This window comes from Capra hircus, chromosome 18 (genome assembly GCF_001704415.2).
Source record: "Capra hircus breed San Clemente chromosome 18, ASM170441v1, whole genome shotgun sequence".
Lineage (NCBI taxonomy): Eukaryota > Metazoa > Chordata > Mammalia > Artiodactyla > Bovidae > Capra > Capra hircus.
In genome coordinates, this window is record NC_030825.1 from 30,721,349 (window position 1) to 30,745,167 (window position 23,819).

The following is a 23,819-nucleotide window of genomic DNA, read 5'->3' on the forward strand; positions in this document are numbered from 1 at the left end:
AACAAGAGAAGAAAAAGAAGCAAGGAAGTGCACCTCCACACAAGCAGATTTTATAGGCACACTGAGTTGATGACAAATGAAAAGTACACACATTTCCCACTGTGAGCTACTTAGATATCAGTTGATTTTTTTAAGTAATTGGAGAACTATTTCATGAAAATGATATAAAAATTTTGGAGAAGTTATTATCAATACTACTATTGATATGAAGTATATCGATATACTACATACTACATACTACTGTGTATGTCATACATACATAGCATTTAGTTTAGGGGACATATGTACACCTATGGCTAATTCATGTTGATGTCTGACAGAAAACAACAACATTTTGTAATGCAGTTATCTTCAATTAAAAAATAAATTTTAAAAAAGCATCTAGTGTAAGTACTATCTAGCAATAAAGTTAGGATGCAGTTGAAAAATCAAATGTTTGATAATATATTGTGGATTAAGTTCAAAGGAATCTAAAAGCTGACATACATCTCATCAGAAAAAACAAAGCTTATCTGAGGTCAGGCATAAGGAAATGAATTTCCAGGTTATACTTGGATTTCCATGGGAGCAAACTCTGACTTGAAAACAAATGACCTTTCTAAGGCATAAAACTGAAAAAAGAAAGTTTTTTGAGAACTGTGGGCCATATCATAATTCTGACTCTTAAAAAAATGATTCATTGGTAATCAATAAAATAAATCTCAAGTTATAGTCAAGCAAGAATAGTAAAGCAAACCTCAGATTGCTCTTATTAAAACATTTTCTTAAGCTTTAGTTTAGACTTTCATACTGACACAAAAATACTTTAAATAGTACAGTTTTGCTGTCATTATTAACTTTTCAAAAGGCAAGCAGCCAGCAAACACACACATTTCTGGTGATCTGATTGGTTAACAATCTTAAAATCCTCGTGGAATCTATTAGAATATCCCCGCTGAGTTTCCATAGGTATTATGCATTGATTTGTTCTTCAGTGATGAGTGGGGTTTTTTTCTTCCCCTCTCACTGCTGTTACAAAAGTATCTGACATATGGTAGCTATTTAAGAAGTATTATCTAAATGAATAAGTGAGTGTATGAATATGTAAATCATGTCAGGCATGCTTTAGCATCATCACTAATTCTTACGTAACCTTGAGAGGTAGACATGAAGAATTCTAGCGCATCAAAGACATTATGACATCTGATTCCAAGTAATTTGGATAACAAACTCCTATATCCTCCTGCCCCTGTGTTAGGTTGCCTCAAAATCTTCTTGACGTTCATACCTTCTGCACATGTACCTCAGTTAAATTGGGGCTCAGACCTCTAATATTTTGGATAGCATAAGGATGAACTTATCCATCTTTGCCACGTATGTTATTTATTTTATGAGTATTAAAGGTTCCCTTTTGATTTTAAAGGTGAGCAGGAGAAGGCAATGGCATCCCACTCCAGTACTCTTGCCTGGAGAATCCCATGGACGGAGGTGCCTGGTAGGCTACAGTCCATGGGGTTGTGAAGAGTTGGACACGACTGAGTGACTTCACTTTCACTTTTCACTTTCATGCATTGGAGAAGGAAATGACAACCCACTCCAGTGTTCTTGCCTGGAGAATCCCAGGGATCGGGGTGGGCTGCCATCTATGGGGTCGCACAGAGTCGGACACGACTGAAGTGACTTAGCAGCAGCAGCAGCAGAAAGTGAGCGAGTGAGGAGACATTAAAGGCAATATAGAAAGGACAGGATAATTTTTGGTTTTCCATTCATTCTTTGGCCTATTATTGATGGTTTTTATCAGTGTTAACATTCCTGAAATACTAACTTCTAATTTCTTAGATCGAGCTTCCCTATGGCTCTGTGGTAAAGAAGCCACCTGCCTAGCAGGATACATGGGTTCGACCCCTGGGTTGAGAAGATCTCCTGGAGTAGGAATGGCAACCCACTCCAGTATTCTTGCCTGGGAATCCCAGGAACAGAGGAGCCTGGTGGACTACAGTCCACGGGATCACAAAAATGTCCGAAATGACTTCACAGCTACACAACAACAAATTTCTTAGATCAGCAGTTTTCAACTTGAGGGAGGGAAAAGTGAAACATGAAAGCAAAATTGTAAGAAATTATTTATATATGCACTTATATGAAGGGAGGGTATGTAGCTTTTATCAGATTATCATTGGTATCTCTAACCAAAGAGAACAAAACAAAATAGGCTAAGAACCATGCCCTGAGTGATCTTTGAAAATATAAATTATGTCTACAAGAGAAATCACTTTATGCCAATGATGATGAATTGAAAAAGTAGGAAATATAGGAACTTGAGAAATTACATTAAAACCCACAGGATGACCCAATTATCCTATTATTTTCAAAACTTTGTAGCATAGTTCTAAATAAGCACTGTTCATATCCATTTAATGGATAGTTCCTGAACACTTAAAAAAAAAAAATAATTTTCAAGGCAATTCAATTTCTACCAAGCTTTTCTTTTTACTCCCCAGTGTGTTTTCTTATGTCTTATTTCTTTGCATGAGTATACCCTTGTCTTTAAAAAGCACTAGGTGGCTCTTTAGAGTGTATCTTAGAGGTCTGAACTATAGAAAATACAGCAAGAAAATGCAGATTAGATTGTGTATGTTTCTTTTAAACACTTAGTGAAGTCCTCAGACCTCTGGATAGACTTTTGGGGCCTGTGCCTTCACTAACCCGCCATAGAACTTCCAACATTTCTGTTTCATTCTTTTTCACTCCACTTCATTTTACTGAAACTGAGTTGGCATAAAATGATACAAAGCAAAGACTCTTGAAGGATGTATTTATACAAAGTTTGAATTTTCCAGTTGCTCCTGTTTCTTATTTTCTTTTGCTGGTCTCTGCATATTTCATGTGAATATGGTATACCATTGAAATGATTAATATTTATTTAAAAAAATTTCTCCATCACTTGCTCTGCTTTGAAAACCTCATTAGGAGGGCAAAATTCACAGTTTTCAACATAGTTTAGAAGTCTCAACTTGCTTTTTAGGCTTATCTGCTCTCCATCTTCTACTATATAACTTCACAGGAATATTTCCTGATGCCTCATGAATATCATAAACATTACTTCCTAGGCTGAAAATGCTAAGCATAATATTGTTTACTCTTCTGAAGCAAGATTTTTCCAGCTGAGTTCCATTTATCACTTGTTATACAGTTTTCTATGAAGGAAATTCAAAAGACTTTATAATCAACTTTGTTTGGCAAAGGCCAAGGACCATTTGGTTCTAACACATTGGGGATTCATATGTATTTATTAATGCAAAGGGATCTTATATTTAAACAAAATAAATACAAGATAATGTTTAACTGTTTAATACAGTGGTTCCCAACCTTATTGGGGAAAACAGACACATACACACAGACACACCACATACCATAACATTTACTGACACACTTTATCATAAAAGGGCTTCTCAGGCATTCCCTTTAAGACATGCTATCCTCTAAAGCCCCACATGAGTCTCAAAGTCCTGGAGACCTCTTTAATCTCCTTTTGAAGGTGTTGTGTCTACATAGCTTGGTGGTTATAGCACTAATGCCACTTGTATCTCTGCCCTTCTGATAATACCTCCTCTTGGTATAAAGTGAAGTGAAGTGAAAGTTGCTCAGTCATGTCTGACTCTTCGTGACCCATGGACTATATAGTCCATGGAATTCTCCAGGCCAGAATACTGGAGCGGGTAGCCTTTCCCTTCTCCAGGGGATCTCCCCAACCCAGGGATGGAACCCAGGTCTCCCACATTGCAGGCAGATTCTTTACCAGCTGAGCCACAAGGGAAGCCCTAGAGTACTGGAGTGGGTAGCCTATCCCTTCTCCAGCAGATCTTCTCGGCCTAGGAATTGAAGTGGGGTCTCCTGCTTTGCAGGAGGATTTTTTACTAACTGAGATAAAATCTTGCGCAATTTATGTCACTAACACAAAGCCTAGGATGATAACATCCTTAATGGTTACTGTCAATTTCACTTTCTTCAAAAAAATGTGCTCATCACCATGGCTTCCATGAACAAAGAAAAACAAGCATACACATGTGGCCACCATGCTTCCATCTAAATTCTTATCCACTAGCTTGAAGGTTGAAAATAAAACAGAGTAATCATTCAGTAACAGCCCAAGATTTGTAAACAGTCCTTTATACCATTTTTCCTCCTGCGGATCATTACTTATTTAGGTGAGGGGCCAGAATAAATCCTGTGGATTTGGATTCATGCAAGAGGGGCAGCCAAAACATACAGAGGCTGCCAACATGATTTCAAAAAAACATTTAGATTGTATGTGGTCCTGTCAGTTGATTCCAATGCACTTGAAGAAAATAATTATATTATCCCACAAATTCATATGAGGAGAAGTGATGTAGGAGCTCTTTCTTTACCATTGACAAATAGAAGACTTATACGTTATCAGAGGAAGAGTTACTCCAATATAGGGGAATAGATTGTCCTAGCTTATATTGACTCATTTAGGGATTATTTATAGTGTTTCACTCCAAATCAAAGCTCATAAATATATAACAATAACAGCAATAAAACAAAAAAATCTAATATTTTGCTATTAAAATTATGAAACTAGTTAAAATATGTAGTACTAGTTATTATAGTTATTTATTGAGCACTTGATATTAAGCTGGATATTCCTAAAATATGTTTAAACTAACAGAAGACCCAAGGTTACAAAACTGGTAAATGGCAGATCTATGACTCAGACTTTTAGACTGTGCTAGTTTCAAACCTTCAAAACTTCGGGTTTTTTCACTTTGCCTTTTTTTTTTTAGCTTTCCCCCTCTGTCAAAGTGCCACTTAAAAAGTTATGCTTCTATTAGAGACTGTCTTGAAAGGCTTTGTTACATGTGTCGTCTTCGCAGTTTTATGCATTCCACTGATTTACCATCTCCTTACTCCACCCAAAGTAAAATGAAAATTGTATTTTATGCATTTTGTTGAGGCTATCAGTTTCATCTGTTCTAAAATCAATCTTTTCTCCCTCTTGTGTATGCAGATAGATCCTGAAAGATGCCTTCTGGCAGGAAAGTTAAAATTAAATCTTCTATATTTATTGTTTCATGAGTGTTATAAAATGCCATAATTTTACTTCATTGTTTAACATTTATTAGAAAAAGACCAACAGAAACTAAATATATATATATATATATATACACATACATATATATATATATATAAATAGAGTAGCAAACTCATTCATTGCTGCTGTTTATCAAGGGCTAATTCTACTTTTCTTATTCTGTAGAATGCTTTTGAATAGAGTGTGTTATTGATCATGGGTGTTGACTTTTTTTTTTTTTTTGAAAAGTGCTCATTCTTGATTAGAATATTATTCCCATTAACAGAATTCCAAAATCTGCTCCTTGGGAAGCATTGTGAAATCCTAGAAAGTACAGGGACTGGGACACCTTCAAGAATAGACTTTGAAGCCCATGTTTCTTAATTTTCATGGGTGTGGATAGACTCTTACTCTTTTCTCAGCCTCAGCTTCCACATCTGTAAAATGTCTTTACACCATGAACTCCAAGCACAGTGGTGCTGAGTGCATATTAGATGTCTGGATGTATTACTGGATGCATGGAAGCATGCAGCCTCCCCAGTCACCTCTCTACCCCTTCACTGCCAGCACAGGCCAGGCTACCATTATCTTTTGCAATTATATCCTTTTAGATGATCTTCCTGTTTCATTGCTCATCCCCACATCTGTGTGTGTGTGAGCGCGCGCGCGCGTGTGTGTGTGTATGGATTTTATTCAAACATAATACTCTTTTTGTCAAATTTCACTTTTCTCATTATACTCTTATTAAACTTGCTTATTACCCTTATTATTCTTAGCCACAGATGTCTTTAATTTTTCAAACACATCAAGCTTTTTCTCCCTTCAGGATCTTTGCACAGGCTTATCCTGTTGGCTAGAAGACTTCTGCTTTCACTTCTTGTATGACTACCCTCTCTCATTTTTTTTTTCAGTTTCAACTTAAATTATCCCCATTTAAAAAGTAACTGTCTTGACAATGCTACATAAAAGATCTCTGCTTTTCCTATACTCTCTTCTGTCCCAGTTGTGTTAGTGTTTTCTTCAGCCTAATTTTTAAAGTTTATCTTATTGATTCATTCTATCCTTTTTATTATCCCTCTTCCTCATTCATTTCCATTGGAGGGAACAGTTTTTTTTGTTCTTTTTACATTGTTTCTCCAGGTAATATTACAAAACTTGGCATCCTGTAGATGCACAGTAAATATTGTTCAGTAAATAAATGAATGATTTTTCATTTATGCACTACATGTCCGTGAATAAAACAAGTGTCTCAATGGTAATATCTGAGAAATTAATTATTAAAATATTTGTCACTGCTAAATTAGAATGATGATTCTTAAATTTTGTGAATATCCATTACATGAAGAGCATTGGCTAGATACCTATCTACAAGTATAGGCTATTATCTTTTTCTTTAACCTGTGATAGTCCCATGATAAGCAAACTTTATTGCCTCAGTATTGGTCAGAGAGAAAAAGGATTAAAAGAGATAAACCAAAGTGTGTTTTTAACCCAGACGTAATTAACTTGATGCTAAATAGCATATCTCGACTTCTACAGATGATGATGAAGCTTAAATTATATCCCACTAGATTTATTTACAGTAACAGGGAAGCTCCTTTCTGAAGGCGGAAAAAAAAGCGCTGAAAGGGTCTATTGCTAACTAATTTTCGAATGATAAATATTCTCTGAGACCTCAGAGACCTTGACTCACATTTCATATTTTCAGTTCAGTCCCTGTGTCACTGAACCATCAGGAGCAAACTATTCTAATTCTGTATGTATGGTAAGCAAGAGGTAAGCATCTAAAATCAAATCCTAGAAAGACCCTCCTGAGGAGAGAAAATGTAGAACAGAGTTATGGAAGCCCCTTTGGCCAACACTGGCCACTGATGGTCTGTAATTTTGACGTTTGGTTCTGAGTGTGGTGGTATCATCACGGTGAAGGAAGACACCGGCTTCTTCTGGTGGAGCTGTTACGTGGTCCTCCACCTCTCCCGTCAGAGGTCCACTCTCCTCAGACAGAACCTGGTTTATCCCCGGCTGACTTCTTCTCAGCACCTGATAGATGTTCCCTATCTCTGGTGGCATGTGTCCTTTTTAAGGGATCTTTTCATTAAGATAGTTCCGATTCCTCTCATCTCTTCAACTTCCTTTCTGCCCAGAGGACTTGAGATATTTTCTTGCAATTCTGTCATTTCTAATTTTATTAAGTGTCTACCAGAGAGAAAACTCTATATGGAAAAAGATGGATGTTTGTCTGCCACTAAATCCCCAGTACCTAGCCAAGTTCTGGGACATATTGATAGTTTGTATTCAATAAGCATTTACTGACTGACCCAAGCTTATCAAACTATTAGATACATACATTTGCAGTCATATGTCTTCCTTTCTAATTTTGAAATCCTCAACTCATACCCTCATTTCTGCATTGACCAGATAGGAGTAAGCGGAGAGAATCTTTTTATTCATCCTGTTAAACTGAGGGCCAAGTCATGGCACTATTAAATTGGAGACTAAAAATATACATCACCTTATAACTTTTAACTTAAATTACCTGTAGCTATTTGGGGGAAATTGTGTTAAGTAAGAGTAACTAGCTAGTTACTAAGTTTTAAATAAGAGTAACTAGTAATCAGAAAACACCACATTAACATTTAACTTTGAAATGGAGGGATTATTTAAAAGGATTCTAAAAGGGGTTCTCATTGATTTTTCCCTTATAATATGGACTGTGAATTCTTTTTCTCTGTCATGGGTGGTCATTACCCTCTTAAGGGAACCAATTCAAGGAAATGTCATCTTTCACTTCAGCATCATGAGAAGGTGGTAGAGTGAGACCAGACTTCCAGTTCTGCTTGCACAGTGAGCCTATAATAATTTCAGCACAGGTGTACCATGAACTAGGGATGTAGGCCTAGAGAAGAGGAAGGTGGTTTTCCTTTCTTTTTCTGTATTTTAGACTCTGTTTAAATGAGTCCAGTGGAGAACAGTCAAGTGCAGTAGCATTCTCTTGTGCTCATATTGCAACTGGTTTTCATTCTCTGAGATGTTTTAGAAACCTCTTTACAGAGGGTCACCCAATGCAGAAGATTTGTTACAGATTGGGTTTTTTGATGGCTTGTGCTTGATTATTGCTAATGATATCCAGCTGCATCATCTCCCAGACAGCAGACCTTAAATCCATATCTTCCAGGCAAACCAGACATTTCAAAGTCACCTGCACTTCTTTCTCTGAGGATGACATCAATTGTTGAAAAATATAGAGATGACTGAATTTAGTGCTAATTCAGTTTTTGACTTTTTTTTTTGCATGAGACTGTGATAATTAATATTCTAATTTCAAAATGAGTCATGTGGTAGAATGAAACATGATGGAAAGTGCATCCATGCCGAGCTTATATAAGTGAACACTATTTAGTGTGGATAACAAATATGAAGTCTTGAAAATGTTAAATATAAAAATGAGATATTTGAGCCATTAAAAGTGACCTGGGAATGATGTAATGAGTCAAACATGAGTTCTGACTAGCACAAAGGATTCAAGGAATTCAGAGCTATTTAAACTGTGTGTATCAACCAGTCAGCCATATGTCCAGAAAATTTTGCTGAACAGACAAATATCTGATATCTTCATGTAAATATGAAGTCAAATAAACATGCTTAAATATTCATCTGAGGATAAGGTAGTGCAGTGTACACACACAACAAACATTTTTTTCACAGAGTGAGTCATTCATGTTGATTTGCAAAAATCATAAAACAAAGAATTGACTTTTGTTTTTTATTTTGATCCTGCATAGGAAAGGTGATGAAACAGTGTATTTTTTTCCTGAGGATTAAAAACTGATGATGAATCATTAAAACCTTGGAAACAGTCAAAATCCACAGGGTAAACCTCCATATTTCAGGAGGTCTAAAGGCATGCATGTCAATATCACAAGTGAAGCCAATGTGGAATTTTTGAAATATCAATGCCATTGACTCTCTGAACTTGTGTGATGAGTTTTGCATGAACAATGTAGTTTTATTTAAAGTCTAAAGCATTTGACAGTTTCTGTATGATCAAAAATGTCTGACATAACTCTGTGATTGTCTACATCACCCAGCAACAATCTGGTCCACATAACCATATTCTTGAAAACTGACCTTGCGTGTATTTTGACCAAACTCTCTCCATCAACTCCATTCACCAACTTTAGCTAAATGATATTTACTGCCACGTATATATACTCCATCCTCAAAGGATCACAAATAAAAACACTCAAAGGATAAGACAAGTAAAGGGCAATTCAACATGGTGAGATTAAGAAATGCTGAAACTAATGTTAGAGTAGTATTTTTAAAAAGAGGTCCCCTTTGGCATTTCACTGCTGAAGGTAAATATTTTAATTATAACATATATGATGCCTAGTATTTAAAATTGATTTTATTATTAAAATGTTCATGTGCATACACATGTACTTGTGTCATCTTTTAGTGGATGGAAACAATGCTAATCCTTCAGACAGAGGAGAATAGTCTGGGGAAAATGTCCACTGTTTTATAGGGGAGCAGCAACTTGATCTTCTGTAATAAGTACATAAAACTATAGAGCCACAGTGCTATTCCCTTCTTAGGTGGAAAAAATCTGACTCTTGTCAGGTAAACGCTTGGCAAATAGTAAGTTGCATTCCTAACACCCACATGAGGCACAAGAATAGTTGGATTAACAACTCCAATGTCATGCTGTCAGCTGCTGTTTATTTAAATTAAAATGTCACCATCCAGAAATAAATTAGGAAGTTGAAAAAACGATAAATTTCTTAAACATACAGTACTTTGGCACCTGTTCAAATAAATCTATTACATTTGTGGTTTTTTTCGAACTTTACATAGACTATTTCCATTATGACATTCAGAGTATAGCAGGTTTTGTTTTTGTTGTTGTTCTTTCTTAACTCTCTCCCTCTCTCCCACCGTCTACCTCCTTTCCTGCCTCCCTCTCCGCTACATTCTCCCCTTTCCTTCTCCCCTCCTTCCCTCCTTTCCTTCCTTTCTTCCTCCCTCCCTGTCTCTCTCTGTGTCGCCATTGTCTTATCTATGCTAATAAGAGAGGTTAAAAAAAAGTTTCATCAATATACATCAATACACAATTATCAGATGCTTTACTTGCATGTTAAAAACATGTTGTTTGTCTTATGTCTATCTAAATATAGCTACACCTAACAGATTTAAAAATGCACTTCCTACGACTGGTCTTCCTAGGGTTCCATTATTATGTGTTATTCCTACCTTTGATATGAAACTAACATGCCTTCCCCATGGGCTTTTTTCCCCTTCACTTCCTGTCATTTGAAGGTTTAACATTTTGGCCCCATTACTCTAAGACCTCCCCTGTGATCATCCCTATCCCGAGATATTTTAAGCTCTTTTTTGGCTCCAGGTTCATGGCACCACGGGCCATTTCTTTTCAGGAGCCAATTTGGTCATAAGTCAGAAGAGAATAACATCTTGGAAAGAAAAATACTCTCTCTCTTTTCCCATGTGGATGATTCTTGCCTATGACTTTGCAGGTTGTAAATGATTCAAATGCACACTATAATGCAGGTTAATCAAATATGAGACAGTGGTATACAAACATATTCAGCATTAACAACATGGAGATATTTACTTGGCCGGGTTTTCCATTTTCACATAAAAATGCCTCATATTCGGATGCGAATTCAGGGGCGTTGTCATTGACATCCAGCACTTTAATAGCAACAGGTACTCGGGATATCTGACTGTGGTTCCCTATGGGAAGGAAAAAATAACATCAGCATTGAGGATACTGCATTTTAACGTGCAACTCAACTTTCTTCTCGAAAGCCTGTGTGTCTGTTTTAACTCCCCTTAATTAGGGTGTTTTCAACATGGTGATTATGGAATCTGACCATTCAGTAAGGAAAAATAGCAAGTGCTTGGCTGCTTTAAAAATAAAGTATAAATTACTATTCTAAACACCATTTGTTGGAGCTTAGCTTGACAGACTCTCTCTGAACAAATTAAAAGAGGCTTCCTAGATGAAGAAAGCTTTATTTTATTGATAAAGCCCATTGTATGAAAGGAAAAAGAATTCTAAGATTTATCTCTTTGTTTATCTTGGGTAGAACACAGCCCATTTTTGCACTATTACAAGTTTGACTGACTATAAAGATAAACATCAAAAACCCAAAAAAAGGCTAGAACCACATTAACTGTTGAGAAGGTATCTTTAATAATGATAAAGGGGATAATCTTAAAGATAGGGACTCATATCTTATATGAATTTTATTTTGTACTAAAAATTGACCTTGGGATCTTCTTGGATTAGATAAGCCAAGTTATTTTAATATTGTCATTTTCATAAAGATTTTCATCAGTGTAAACAGATAATAATCTTTTAATCTTTCCATGTCAATTCCAGTAGCATGGAACTTAATGCATAATCCTTAATCTTTAAGTCTTTAAATTTAAAAAGTTATATGCAGACACACACACACAAACATGCATGCACAGAAATAAGGTTCATTAATACATTGCTAACCTGGCCACATGATAATTTTTTTATTTGTAATAAGTGCAATACTGTTTGACTCTGACTGTACCATGTAATAATCTTTTGATCATGCGTAAATTACACAGAATGTATTGAAAAATGGAGAATTATTTGTGTTTCTGTGGCACTGAATATTTATAAGCAAGTCAAGAGAAGATAGATCTTTAGCTTTTGAATATGAAGAAATAGACTTGTATTTGATATATCAAACTCTTCTTTCTGACAGCTGATTAAATTTTGACCTCTGAAACTTTCAAATATTCATTTTTTCCATTAAATATAAAAGTATTTTAAAGCACATGCCAAATAATCAGAGCCATGTTACAAATTTATAGTTGGCTAACCCCACTGGCAATGCTACGAGATTTGAATTGGGTTAACTATCATGGCTATTCACCAATATGCTAATTTGATGAACTATGGATGGATGAACATCATCCTTTGGAATTCCAACCACTAAGTAACTTCCCCAAAATCACACCAATAGCCTCAAATGTCTCACCTCTACTACTCCTTTTTCTTTCACTCTATTATGTCTGATGAATTAACTCATTCCCATTCAGAGGGGATGCATGCAGCTCCCCGCTTCAGTGCAAGGGAAAGTTTTTGTAGCATGTGACCCTAAGATAAGAAACTTACACTGTTCCTTTTATCTACTAGAATCAGGTAGATGAATGAGTTATAAGGTATTTGCAATAAGGTCTGATTATATCCTTAAAGATGTACCTCTCTTTTCTAGTCTGACCATGAGCTCACGAGCAGTTGCTGAAGTATAGAGAGGAATCTAGTGTTTGCAGGAGACAAGTAGTTTGGTGCCCCATCTCTGTCTTCCACTACCAATGTGATTCTGAAAATTATATTTAACCTCATTTTATTCCTGAGGAAACTGAAACTCAGTATCTTGACACTGTAGTTATAGAACTGTTACATACACTATATGAGAAAACGTTAGAAGTGCTCAGATCATAGCAGGTGCCTAGTCAGGAGTATCTTATAGCCTTTATGTTTTATCAGTGGAAGTATCAGCACTGTCCACATTCAGTGTGCACTATGTCCAGTACAAGGTATTTCTTAGAATCGTTTCATTCTGTCCTCACCAAGGAGCTGTGAAACAGATAATGTGATGTGGAGATGGATGCTCAAATGGCTTCATGTCTTTACCAATACATATCAATTTAAAATTAACTCCAAGACTCCAAAATCGAGTTTTGACCTTCCAAACATGAAGGTATTATATCAATGAAGTTTAAAACAAAATATATTTTGTTTCTTTGTAAGGTAACTAATCATTGTCATTTCTTCAAGAATGCATATAGACTTGCTGTATTTATTTCAAGTTTGACTCAAGTTTGAGTACAAATATAAAAATCAAGCCGGCTAAATCTAATGGGTTGTGCCATCTGATATTCTCAGAACTGCGCTAATAATCAGCCAGCCTCTCTGTGAAACTAAACAATTTAAATTTTGTATTTTTCTTTATACTTCTATTTCACCCTAGCAAAGCCTCTTTACTTGATTAATTTTATTTTGTAATTCTCTGTATTTCAACCTTGAGAACTACTGCTTATTTATTTATATACCAATCATTTCTTCCTTGCCACATTTTTAGACCAACGTTTGGATATATAAATGATTAGAGGAGCCTTCTATTATGCTTTAGTCTCATTAACCATTCAGTTCATAAACAGACGATGATCAACACAGACTTGAACAGTGAGTAATAGGTGCATTGTCTTAGAAGACTATATAAGTACAAGAAAAAGCTATCATACTCTTTAAACATGATTTTGCTCCTAGAGAAGTGAAGAAAATGCTGATCTTATCAAGTTAGATTCACTGAAAATTGTTAATGGGCAAAGTCTACTAAATGTGATATTTTTGCCTTCCCTCTTATGCCTTGTATACACACACACACACTTTAAAGGCAAACATGAATATAGAGATTTCACTCTCACTATTTTGGCAGAAGGGTAATTATGCCAAGGCACATATTCTTCTCTTTTCTTAATGTCACATTTGTAATGAGTGTAGTTGTCTCGTAGATCTAAATGGCTAGCAGGTGGTAAAACTCAAGCATAGAGGATAGAGAATCTCTATAAGCTTCTTTTTGAGATAACTCTCAACATTAAAGTGATATATGGTTTCCTCTGATTGTAAGATCCGGAACAAGGTAGGTGTTTAACTATCCAGGGGCCCAGATCCCTAGAACAATACCATCTGATTGTGTTTTTGTTGTTAAAAGTAATACCGGTTTGGGAGCTATCACTTAATACTGCTACAAGATCACAAGCATATGATCATTGGTGAGTCACTGAAATATTTTTGGATGAGATTACAATTTTAAAAGTTAGCAGTAAGCTTTCTGACAAGAGAAGTTATGGTTTACTTTGTTTTCTTAAATGTATGAATGTCCCAGACACTTTGAATATTTCTAGAAACTGCTAAAACAAAGAGGAAAACAAAAAAACATATGCGTGCATGCTCAGTCCCTTCACTCATGTCCAGCTCTTTGTGACCCCATGGACTGTATCCCACTAGGCTCCTCTGCCCATGAGATTTCCCAGGCAAGAATACTGGAGTGGGTTACCATGCCCTCCTCCAGGGGATCTTCCTGACTCAGGGATTGAACCCATGTCTCCTGCAGCCCCTACATTGCAGGCAGATTCTTTACCACTGAGCTGTCTGGGAAGCCCCAATAAAATATAACAATAAAATAGTGCTATATATCCCCCAAATATCCCCAAATGTGTTATCATTATCTATATTAGATGAACGTGCATGATTGAAATTATTTCATCTTATCATAATTTTCGACACAAGTGTCATATTTACATGCTGAAGATTCACTTTTATCTAAATTAATGAAATGATGGGAGTTCAAATTTTAAAGATATTATAGAGCAATAAAATTAATTAGATATGCTTCTAAGGAAATTATTCATGTCCTTTGTGACTGGCCCCCAAATGTTTGCCTTTCATCTGATACACAAACATTAAATATAGAGATATTATAATTAGAAACTTGATTAGCATTCATTAAAGATTAATTTTCTAAACACAGGAGATGTGACAAAGTGGTCTGGAAGGGAAAGCCCATTTCAATTGGCCACAAAAGTCAACTCTTTTCACAAATGATGGAAAAAGGCTGAAATGGCACCTGGTATAAACAATTCCTTGACTTCTACCATTTGAATCTTAGTGACTTTCTGTCACCTCTCTGTCACATAGCCTCATGAATTGCCCATTAATTTTGCCCTTTTATAATCAAAGGTAATGGAATACTGCCAAGCCTACGTTACTTGGGAATTTGCTTCTAACTAGTTTCCACAAGCTGCTGTTTTTGCAGGCATCAACTGAAATAAACAGCCTCTCCTTTTCAGGCTATAAGAGAGAAAAAATAATTTGACAAATTTAGATATACTGGTGGGCTCAATAAATAATTCTTGAGCCTTCCACGAGTAGAAGGGTGGAAGGCATGAGCAGTAAATTACAGTCAACAGGGGGAATGCAAAGTAAGAGAATTTATAATTGAATAGGGATGAGAGGAATGGTGGAAGTTTATAAAATAGGATGATTTGAATTGAAGATATGATAGAAAAGATAGCATCTTAGGAAAGTTAAAATAAAACTGATGGAAGTTTCCAAAAAGATTTTGGAAAATAATTTCAATAGTGAATTTAGGCTCCCTGGTGACTAAGGAAAAAAGTTTTCAATGCACATTTTGCCCATAAATAGTGTGATTATTTCTAAATCACTAGTCATGGTTTATTAACCCATATATTATTAAACAGCATAGAAACGAGGTGAAATAGAATTAACCAGCGGACACCAGCAGGGTACAAAAGCTGTTGGGAATTTTTTTAAATTTTTATTGGACAAATATATCACTTGTATGTGGAATCTAATTAAAAATGGTACAGATAAACTTATTTACAAAACAGAAACAGACTCACAGATGTAGAAAACAATCTTATGGTTATCAGGGGGGTAAAAAGGGAAAGGAATAAATTGGGAGATTGGGTCTGACATATACATACATATATAAAATAGATAACTAATAAGGACCCAATAAGCCCAGGAAACTCTACTCAATATTCTGTTGGGAATATTTTTGATAGGTTTTTCTCTTTACAGTATTATTTTTATGCATTACCCTTTCACTATCATAGCAACTGTATGGATGCATCAGTTAAAACACAACCTATTATTTCCCTCAAATACATACCAAGAAATTTCAGCATCAAGGGAACCAGTTGAACACCAGAATTTTTACAATTTTTGATTATGTGATTGTGAAAATTCCAGCAAACCAGGCTGTAAAGAGAAGTCATTCTGTTTTATTCCTTAAAACCACCTTCATATTTAGAACAGTTTCCAACTAAATGAGAACTTTAATCAGATGGTGGCTTCGGTATCAAATAAACAAAGCTTGTAAGGTATAGCTTTTGTATGAACCAAGTAGTAGCTCTCGGAAGAAAGGTGGGGACACGCTTTCTTTCACTGTGAAAGTTGTGGAGTTAGACATATTTGAAAATGCCTTAAACTTTCCAGAGAAAACAACTCTTAAATGGTGACTTTGGTTCAAGTCCTCACTGACCCCTGTCTGTGTTCCCTACTGACTGTGAAAATGCTTGCTGTTTGGCGCCAGCATTTTCAAATGTTCTCTAAAAGGGGGGAAAATGTGTAGGGCTCTTATTTATTACATTCATCTTAAGTGAACCTACATGTACTGGAGTCCTTGACAAGCCCTCACTCCACCCTCTCCTACACTCTATAATGAACCTTCAATGTCCTTATTTTGGCTCACAAGAGTTGAAGTCCTAAAGAGTATGGTAGGCACATTTATGGTGGTAAAATTCTATGGAAAAATTTTAGAGCCATTAAAGTAAGGACTGATGTTATGAACCTCTCAGATACTATGAGTTTATGAAATGTAAAGCTTTAACAGTCACATTCTATATAAAGGCAACCTTAATGGCAGTATATAAATGAGAAATTAGTACTAATGGGAACAGAACTATTATATTTTCCATTTTTATATCAACATGTTATATAATACTTTGCTGCTGTGTGCTTAGTCACTCAGTCATGTCCGACTCTGTGACCCCAAGGACCCTCTGTCTATGGGGATTCTCCAGGCAAAAATACTGGAGTGGGTTGCCATGCCCTCCTCTAGGGGTTATATAATACTGCCTACTCTTACTAGTCTTATTTTCATTAACGTTCTACTTAAACTTAAAATTTACAAATATGCATTATTTGCCAAACTTTTTCCCAAGATCTTTTTTAAAAAAAATTATTTATTTTTAATTGAAGGATAATTTCTTTATTGTGTTGGTTTCTGACAAATATCAACATGAATCAACCATAGGTATACATATGTCCCCTCCTTCTTGAAACTCCCTCCCACTTCCTTCCACATTCCACCCCTCTAGGTTGTTAGAGAGCCCTGGTTTGAGGTCCCTGAGTCTCACAACAAATTTCCATTGGCTCTCTATTTTACATACGGTTATGTAAAATAACCTGTGTTACTGTGTTACTCTCTGTTACTCTCTCCTTACAATGCCCCCTCTCCTTGCCCCCTGCCCCAACCTCAATGTCCATAAGTCTGTTCTCTATGTCTGTTTCTCCCCTGCTGCCCTATAAATAAGTTCATCCATACCATCTTTCTAGATTCCATTTATATGTGTTAATATATGATATTTGTTTTTCTCTTATAATAGGCTCTAGGTTCATCCACCTCATCAGACTTGACTCAAATGTGTTTCTTTCTATGGCTGAGTAATATTCCATTGTGTATATGCACCACAGCTGCTTTATCCATTCATCTGTCTATGGACATCTAGGTTGCGTCCATGTCTTAGCTATTGTAAACAGTGCTGCAGTGAACACTGGGGTACACGTGTCTTTTTCAATTTTGGTTTCCTCAGGGTATATGCTTCAGAGTGGGATTGCTGGGCCATACGGTGGTTTTATTCCTAGTATTTTAAGGAATCCCTATACTATCTTCAATAGCAGCTTTATCAATTTATATTATCACCAACAGTGCGAGAGGGTTCCCTTTTCTCCACATCCTCTCCAGCATTTATTGTTTGTAGATTTCTTTATGATGGCCATTCTGATTGGTATGAGGTGATATCTCTTTGTAGTTTTGATTTGTATTTCTCTAATAATGAATGATGTTGAACATTTTTTCATGTTTATTAGCCATGTGTATGTCTTCTTTGGAGAAATGTCTGCTTAGGTCTTTTGCCCACTTTTTTATTGTGTTGTCTGTTTTTCTGGCATTGAGCTGATTGTATATTTTTGAGATTAATCCTCTATCAGTTTCATTTTCATGTTTCATTTGATATTATTTTTTCCCATTCTGATGGTTGTCTTTCACCTTATTTATTGTTTCCTTTGCTATGCAAAAGCATATGCTTAATTAGGTCCCACTGGTTAATTTTTGTTTTTACTTCCATTACTCTAGGAGATGGGTCATAGAGGATCTTGTTATGATTTATGTCATAGAGTGCTCTGCCTATGTTTTCTTCTAAGAGTTTTATGGTTTCTGGGCTTATATTTAGCTCTTTAATGCATTTTGAGTTTTATTTTTGTGTAGGGTGTTAGGAAGTGTTCTAATTTCGTTCTTTTACACAGAGCTGTCCAGTTTTCCCAGCAGCACTTAATAGACTATCTTTGCCCATTGTATATTTTTGCCTCCTTTGACAAAGGTAAGGTACCCATATGTGTGTGGATTTATCTCTGGGCTTTCTGTCTTGTTCCATTGGTCTATATTTCTGTTTTGTGCCAGTACCATACTGACAAGACCTTTTTTTTTTTTTTTTTTTGATAATAAGTCTCCTTCTAGAATTCTAAGTTGGATTTACATAAACCAGTGATTCATCTTTTATGATTTCTGGGTATTTTTAAAGATTAAGATAACACTGGCTTATAACATTATATAAACCTCATGCATACAACATTAGAGTTCAAGTGCAGTGTACACTAACGCGCTTCCCAAGATACTTTTAACTCTTTGTCTGCTTATCAGTTTGTTTCTTTTTGTTGTCTGTATTATTTTGCGTTGTGTGTGTGTATGCATACACATTTTATGTGTTTGTTTTATATACACCTCTCTTTTTTACTGTGTACTACTCCTGCTGAATTTGTGACTGGAAAATATCGACTCCCTCCTTTCACAGCCCTAAGTGCATGTTTAAATCCTTCTTATACATCTCATCTTTTTTCATACTATAAGAGGCGAGGAATCAAAGTTTTGTAATGAGTTTATTATGCCTTACATCTCCTTTAGTAATCTAAGTCTTTGCAAAGTCTCTAATTCTACTCTGGCAACAAAAATTGAATTATGCTTCCATTACTAAATCTTCACTGTTTCTTTTTTTTTCCTCCCTTATTATTTTAAATAGGATTGATTCAAAATTATTGGAACTGAATTTCTTGGGATTATTCTCACAATGCAATTCAATTTAAATCCTTTATATATTAGAACCTTAATAATGGAGACTCACACTTTCAGAGGAATATAGATTTATCTAATATTCAGTTTAAATGCTTATTCAACAGCAGCTTACAGTAACAATTGTACATGCACACATAAACACGCACATTTTATCAGAGAAGAAAACTATTATTGTCAACAACCCAGCATGTACTGCATGGTCTGTTATGGACCGTCTCTTGGAGGTTTGTTGGGTTACCATGAAGACATTATTTTCTTAAGTGGGAATTTGCTTTCAGGGTATCTAAGACTTAAATTTATATTAGTCACATATCAGAGCAGGTAGTAAAGAAATATCCATCTGTGAATATCCAGGGTGCCTAGAAATCATGTGAACTTTAGTCACCTTGCCCATATTAGTCAAAGACAGGAAGTGGTAAAGCTGAAATATTAGTCCAGAGCAGTTTCATCAATAAGTAAAAAACAAACACACAGAAACAAACAAAACCAATTCCCCACAGGCTCTCTTTTAGCATAGCACTTGTAAAAGACAATCTTACAATACCATACTTTTAAGATGGACTGTTTCCCAAATAGTACACCAACCTAATAAACTAATGATATCAAAGAAAGGTGTGATGATTCCATTAACATGAAATTTTTGTTAGTAAATTTATCTTTAGAAATACATGTTTTAGTTATTTGGGTAATTTCCTTACATTTTTAGTGTGAGATCAACTTTTATATTTGAAGTAAGCCATGAAAACAATCAACTGTTTAAATCTCAAGATTTTATTCCAGTGTATTTTTGTAAGATGAACATACCCCATGTAACCATCACTCAGAGCAAGATGTCCAGCATAACTAGCATCCCAAAAGGTTCCATGTACCCCTTCTAGGTCATTGTGCCCTTCAAGGTAACCTGTGCTCTGTTTCTGTTTAAAATGTATTATTGTTATTATGATGTTGGCTGCCCTGGGTCTTTGTCACTGTGTGCAGGCTTTCTCTAGTTGCAGGGGAGTTAGTCTCCTCTCTAGTCACAGTGCATGGACTTCTCATCGTGTTGGCCTCTCTTGCTGTGGAGCATTGGCTTTGAGCATGCAAGCTTATGCAGTTGCAGCTCATGGCCTCGAGTGTGTGGGCTTAGCAGTTGTGGGGCATGTAGGATCTTCCCAGACCAGGAATTGAACCCATGTCCCCTGCATTGGCAGTCAGATTCTTACCCAATGGACCAACAGAGAAGTCCTACTCTGTTTCTGAACCATATATTAGTTTGCCTTCTTCAGAACATTATAAAGTACACACTTTTGTATCTGACTTCTTTAGCTTGATATATTATTTGTAAGTCCATTCATGAGATTGTAGGCATTTCACTCTTTTTCATTCTTTGGACAAGAATTTCATTGTATACATATACCACAATTTATTCATTTATCCTCTTACTGGTGAATATTTGGGGTGTTTCAGTTTCATGCTATTCTGAAATGTGCTGCTATAAATATTTTGTGTATTTCTGTTGATGCATAAGTACATGGATTCCAGTATGTAACATACTAAAGAATAGAGTGGAAGATAATAGAATATGGTCCCTTTCAATTTTAGCATAAGCTTCCAAATATTTTTCTAATGTGGATGTGCCAGTTTACACTCTGACTAGCAATGCATAGAAGTTCAAGCTGCTGCATGTCTTTAAGACACATGGAAAAGTCAATTATTTATTATTCACTTTTAATTTTAGCCATTGCAGAGATGTATAGTTATATTTCAATTTCCTCTTATTTTAATATTAATATCTTGATGATTTGATGTTAAAGACATATTATGCTTACTGGCCACTTGGATATATTCTTGTGTGAATGATCTGTTCCACTTTTTGTCATGTTTTAATTGGGTTGTCTTTGTTTTTCTAACAGATAGCCATACTATATATTAAGGATATGTGTCCTTTGCTAGATATGAGTATCACAATAGCCTTGCCTAGTCTCTGGGTTAATTTTTCACTCTTAATAGTAACTTTTGATGAGCATAAATTCTTAATTAATAAAGTTGAATTAATCAATCTTCATTCCTATTAACTTTAATACTTTTTGCAATGTATTCACTAATTATGCAAGTAATTAATGCAAATAATCCAGAATTTGAAAATTATTACTTTTTAGAAGATATAACTTTTCTCACATTTACATCTCTGATTTCTCTGAAGATTACTAAAATTGATGGTCTGAGTTAAAGGCCAAGGTTCAATTTTATCCACTCATGTATCCCCAGTTCACAATCAACAGTATTGTAAGTTCATCTGTCATATCTTTATCATAAATCAGTTGAGTATTTTTGTACAGACTTGTTCCTGGAATTCTCCTTTCTCTTTGTGTCTTTTTCTATCTTTATGCTCATCAGTTCAGTTCAGTTCAGTTCAGTCGCTCAGTCATGTCCGACTCTTTGTGACCCCATGAATCGCAGCACGCCAGGCCTCCCTGTCCATCACCAGCTCCCGCTGTTCACTCAGACTCACGTCCATCAAGTCGGTGATGCCATCCAGCCATCTCATCCTCTGTCGTCCCCTTCTCCTCCTGCCCCCAATCCCTCCCAGCATCAGAGTCTTTTCCAATGAGTCAACTCTTCGCATGAGGTGGCCAAAGTCCTGGAGTTTCAGCTTTAGCATCATTCCTTCCAAAGAAATCCCAGGGCTGATCTCCTTCAGAGTGGACTGGTTGGATCTCCTTGCAGTCCAAGGGGCTCTCAAGAGTCTTCTCCAACCACTCCTCTTTTATTAACTCTTTGTAATACATCTTATATAGTTGTTATGAATATAATAAGCTCAATAATTTTTCTTTTAAAATATTTCCTTCATTGTTTTTCTCTTTACTTTTTATTTTACAAATTCTAGTGTTATTTGCCAAACTGTGAGCATCCACACACACATATACACATACACAGCTGCTGGGATATTGATTGATATCACAAAGAGTCTAGAAATAAATTTAAAGAGGATTGACATCTTTTATACTTGAATCTCCAAATCATGAAGTATGTTATATTTCATTTATTTAAATCAGTTTCCCAGGTGGCTCTAGTGGTAAAGAACCTGCCTGCAAATGCAGAAGATGTAAGAGACACGGGTTTGATCCCTATGTCAGGAAGATCTCCTGGAGGAGAGCATGGCAACCCACACCAGTATTCTTGCCTGGAGAATCCCCATGGACAGAGGAGTCTGGATGGCTACAGTCCATAGAGTCTCAAAGAGTTGGACACGACCAAAGCAGCTGAACATAATTTCTCTCTGTAATGTTCTGTAGTTTTCTGTTTAGAAGTCTTATACTTCATTCATTAGGTTTTGTCATAATTTAGTTGAAGTCTTTTTACTATTATAAGAAGTATCTTTATTTTCTGAGTGGTGGTGGTGTTATTTTAAATCATATTTTTATTTTCTAACTCTAACAAGCATGCAAATTTTGCTTATTATTTGTAATAGTTTAACTTTGATTTTTTCATTTTTATGTACTCAATCACGTTGTCTCTGAATAGTAACAACTTAATTTCTTCCTTTCCAACATTTATATTTTAGTTTCTCATTTCCAATCTCAGGAAGAAAGCTTTCAATATATTACCCATTAGGTCTGGTATTTGCTGTTTGTTTTCTGTAGCTATCCTTTATCAGATTAAGTTCTCTTCTATTTCTAGTGTGCAAAAAGCTTTTTCATGAACAAGAGATGAATATATAACATTTTCTACATCTGTTGAGAATGATCATATGTTTTCTCTTCTCTTCCCTCAGTACTTTAATTCACATTAATAGATTTTCAAAAGTTATCATCTGTCCTTATATTCCCTGATATATTATAATATTATATTTTTAAATAAATATAATATTATATTTTTATATTAGTGGTTTTGATTTGCTAATATGTTACTAGCATATGCTAATATGTTTATGAGAAGCAGGCTATTAATTCTATTTTCTTGTAATACTCTTGTCAAGTTTTAGCATAAAGATTATGCTGGCTTCATGACATAAGCTGGAAAATGCTCCCTCTTTTACTTCTCTCTGATAAAGTTTCTGTCAGGCTCATTCGGGCATGATGAGTCATGTGTTAAGAATTAGTAATTATGGATTCAGTTGAGAAAATGATAGACATATTTTTCTTTTTCTTACATATGCCAGCACCAAGCACATTTTTCAACTTATTCGTCCATCTCATATATATTTTAATCCTTATTCCATAACTATATTAATAATGTTCAGTTACTTTTGAATATCTATAGAATCTATAATGAAGTCCCCGTTGCCATTTTTTTCTATGCCCCATGCAGTGGAAGTGCTGAGTCCTAACCATTGAACCAGCAGAGAATTCCATGTCATTTCTGACATTGGCTACTTGTACCTTTACTATTTTTTCTTGCAATATTTTATCAGCTTTATTTACCTTTGCAAATAAATAGTTTTTGCCTTTGTTGAATTTCAGGACTGTATATTTGTATTCAATTTCATTACATTCTATCCTATATTTATTTTCACCTTGCTCCTGGTTTCTAATTTTCTGTTCACTTTCAGCCTTTTTGAAGTGGATGCTTAGATCATTGATTTTGCGCATTTATTCTTTTCTAATACAGACATTTAAGGCTAATTTCTCTCTAGGCACTGTGTTAGCTGTGTTTCACAAGTTTGTCATGTCATTATTTTCTTATCATTCATTTTTCAAGTGTGCTAATTCTCTTTGTGATTTTATTCTGTTTTCCAGTCATTTAGAGATGCACGGCTTAAT

The 23,819-nt window shown here is 35.4% G+C and overlaps 1 protein-coding gene across 1 annotated transcript in view; it reads right to left on the reverse strand.

Annotated features, from left to right (window-relative positions):
* The window catches only part of CDH8 (cadherin 8), a 397,394-nt gene that overhangs the window by 62,928 nt on the left and 310,647 nt on the right, over window positions 1-23,819 (reverse strand). The window contains exon 9 of the mRNA XM_005692098.3: window positions 10,707-10,828. Coding sequence (XP_005692155.1) covers window positions 10,707-10,828 — 122 coding nt within the window. The remainder of the gene's footprint in view (window positions 1-10,706; window positions 10,829-23,819) is intronic.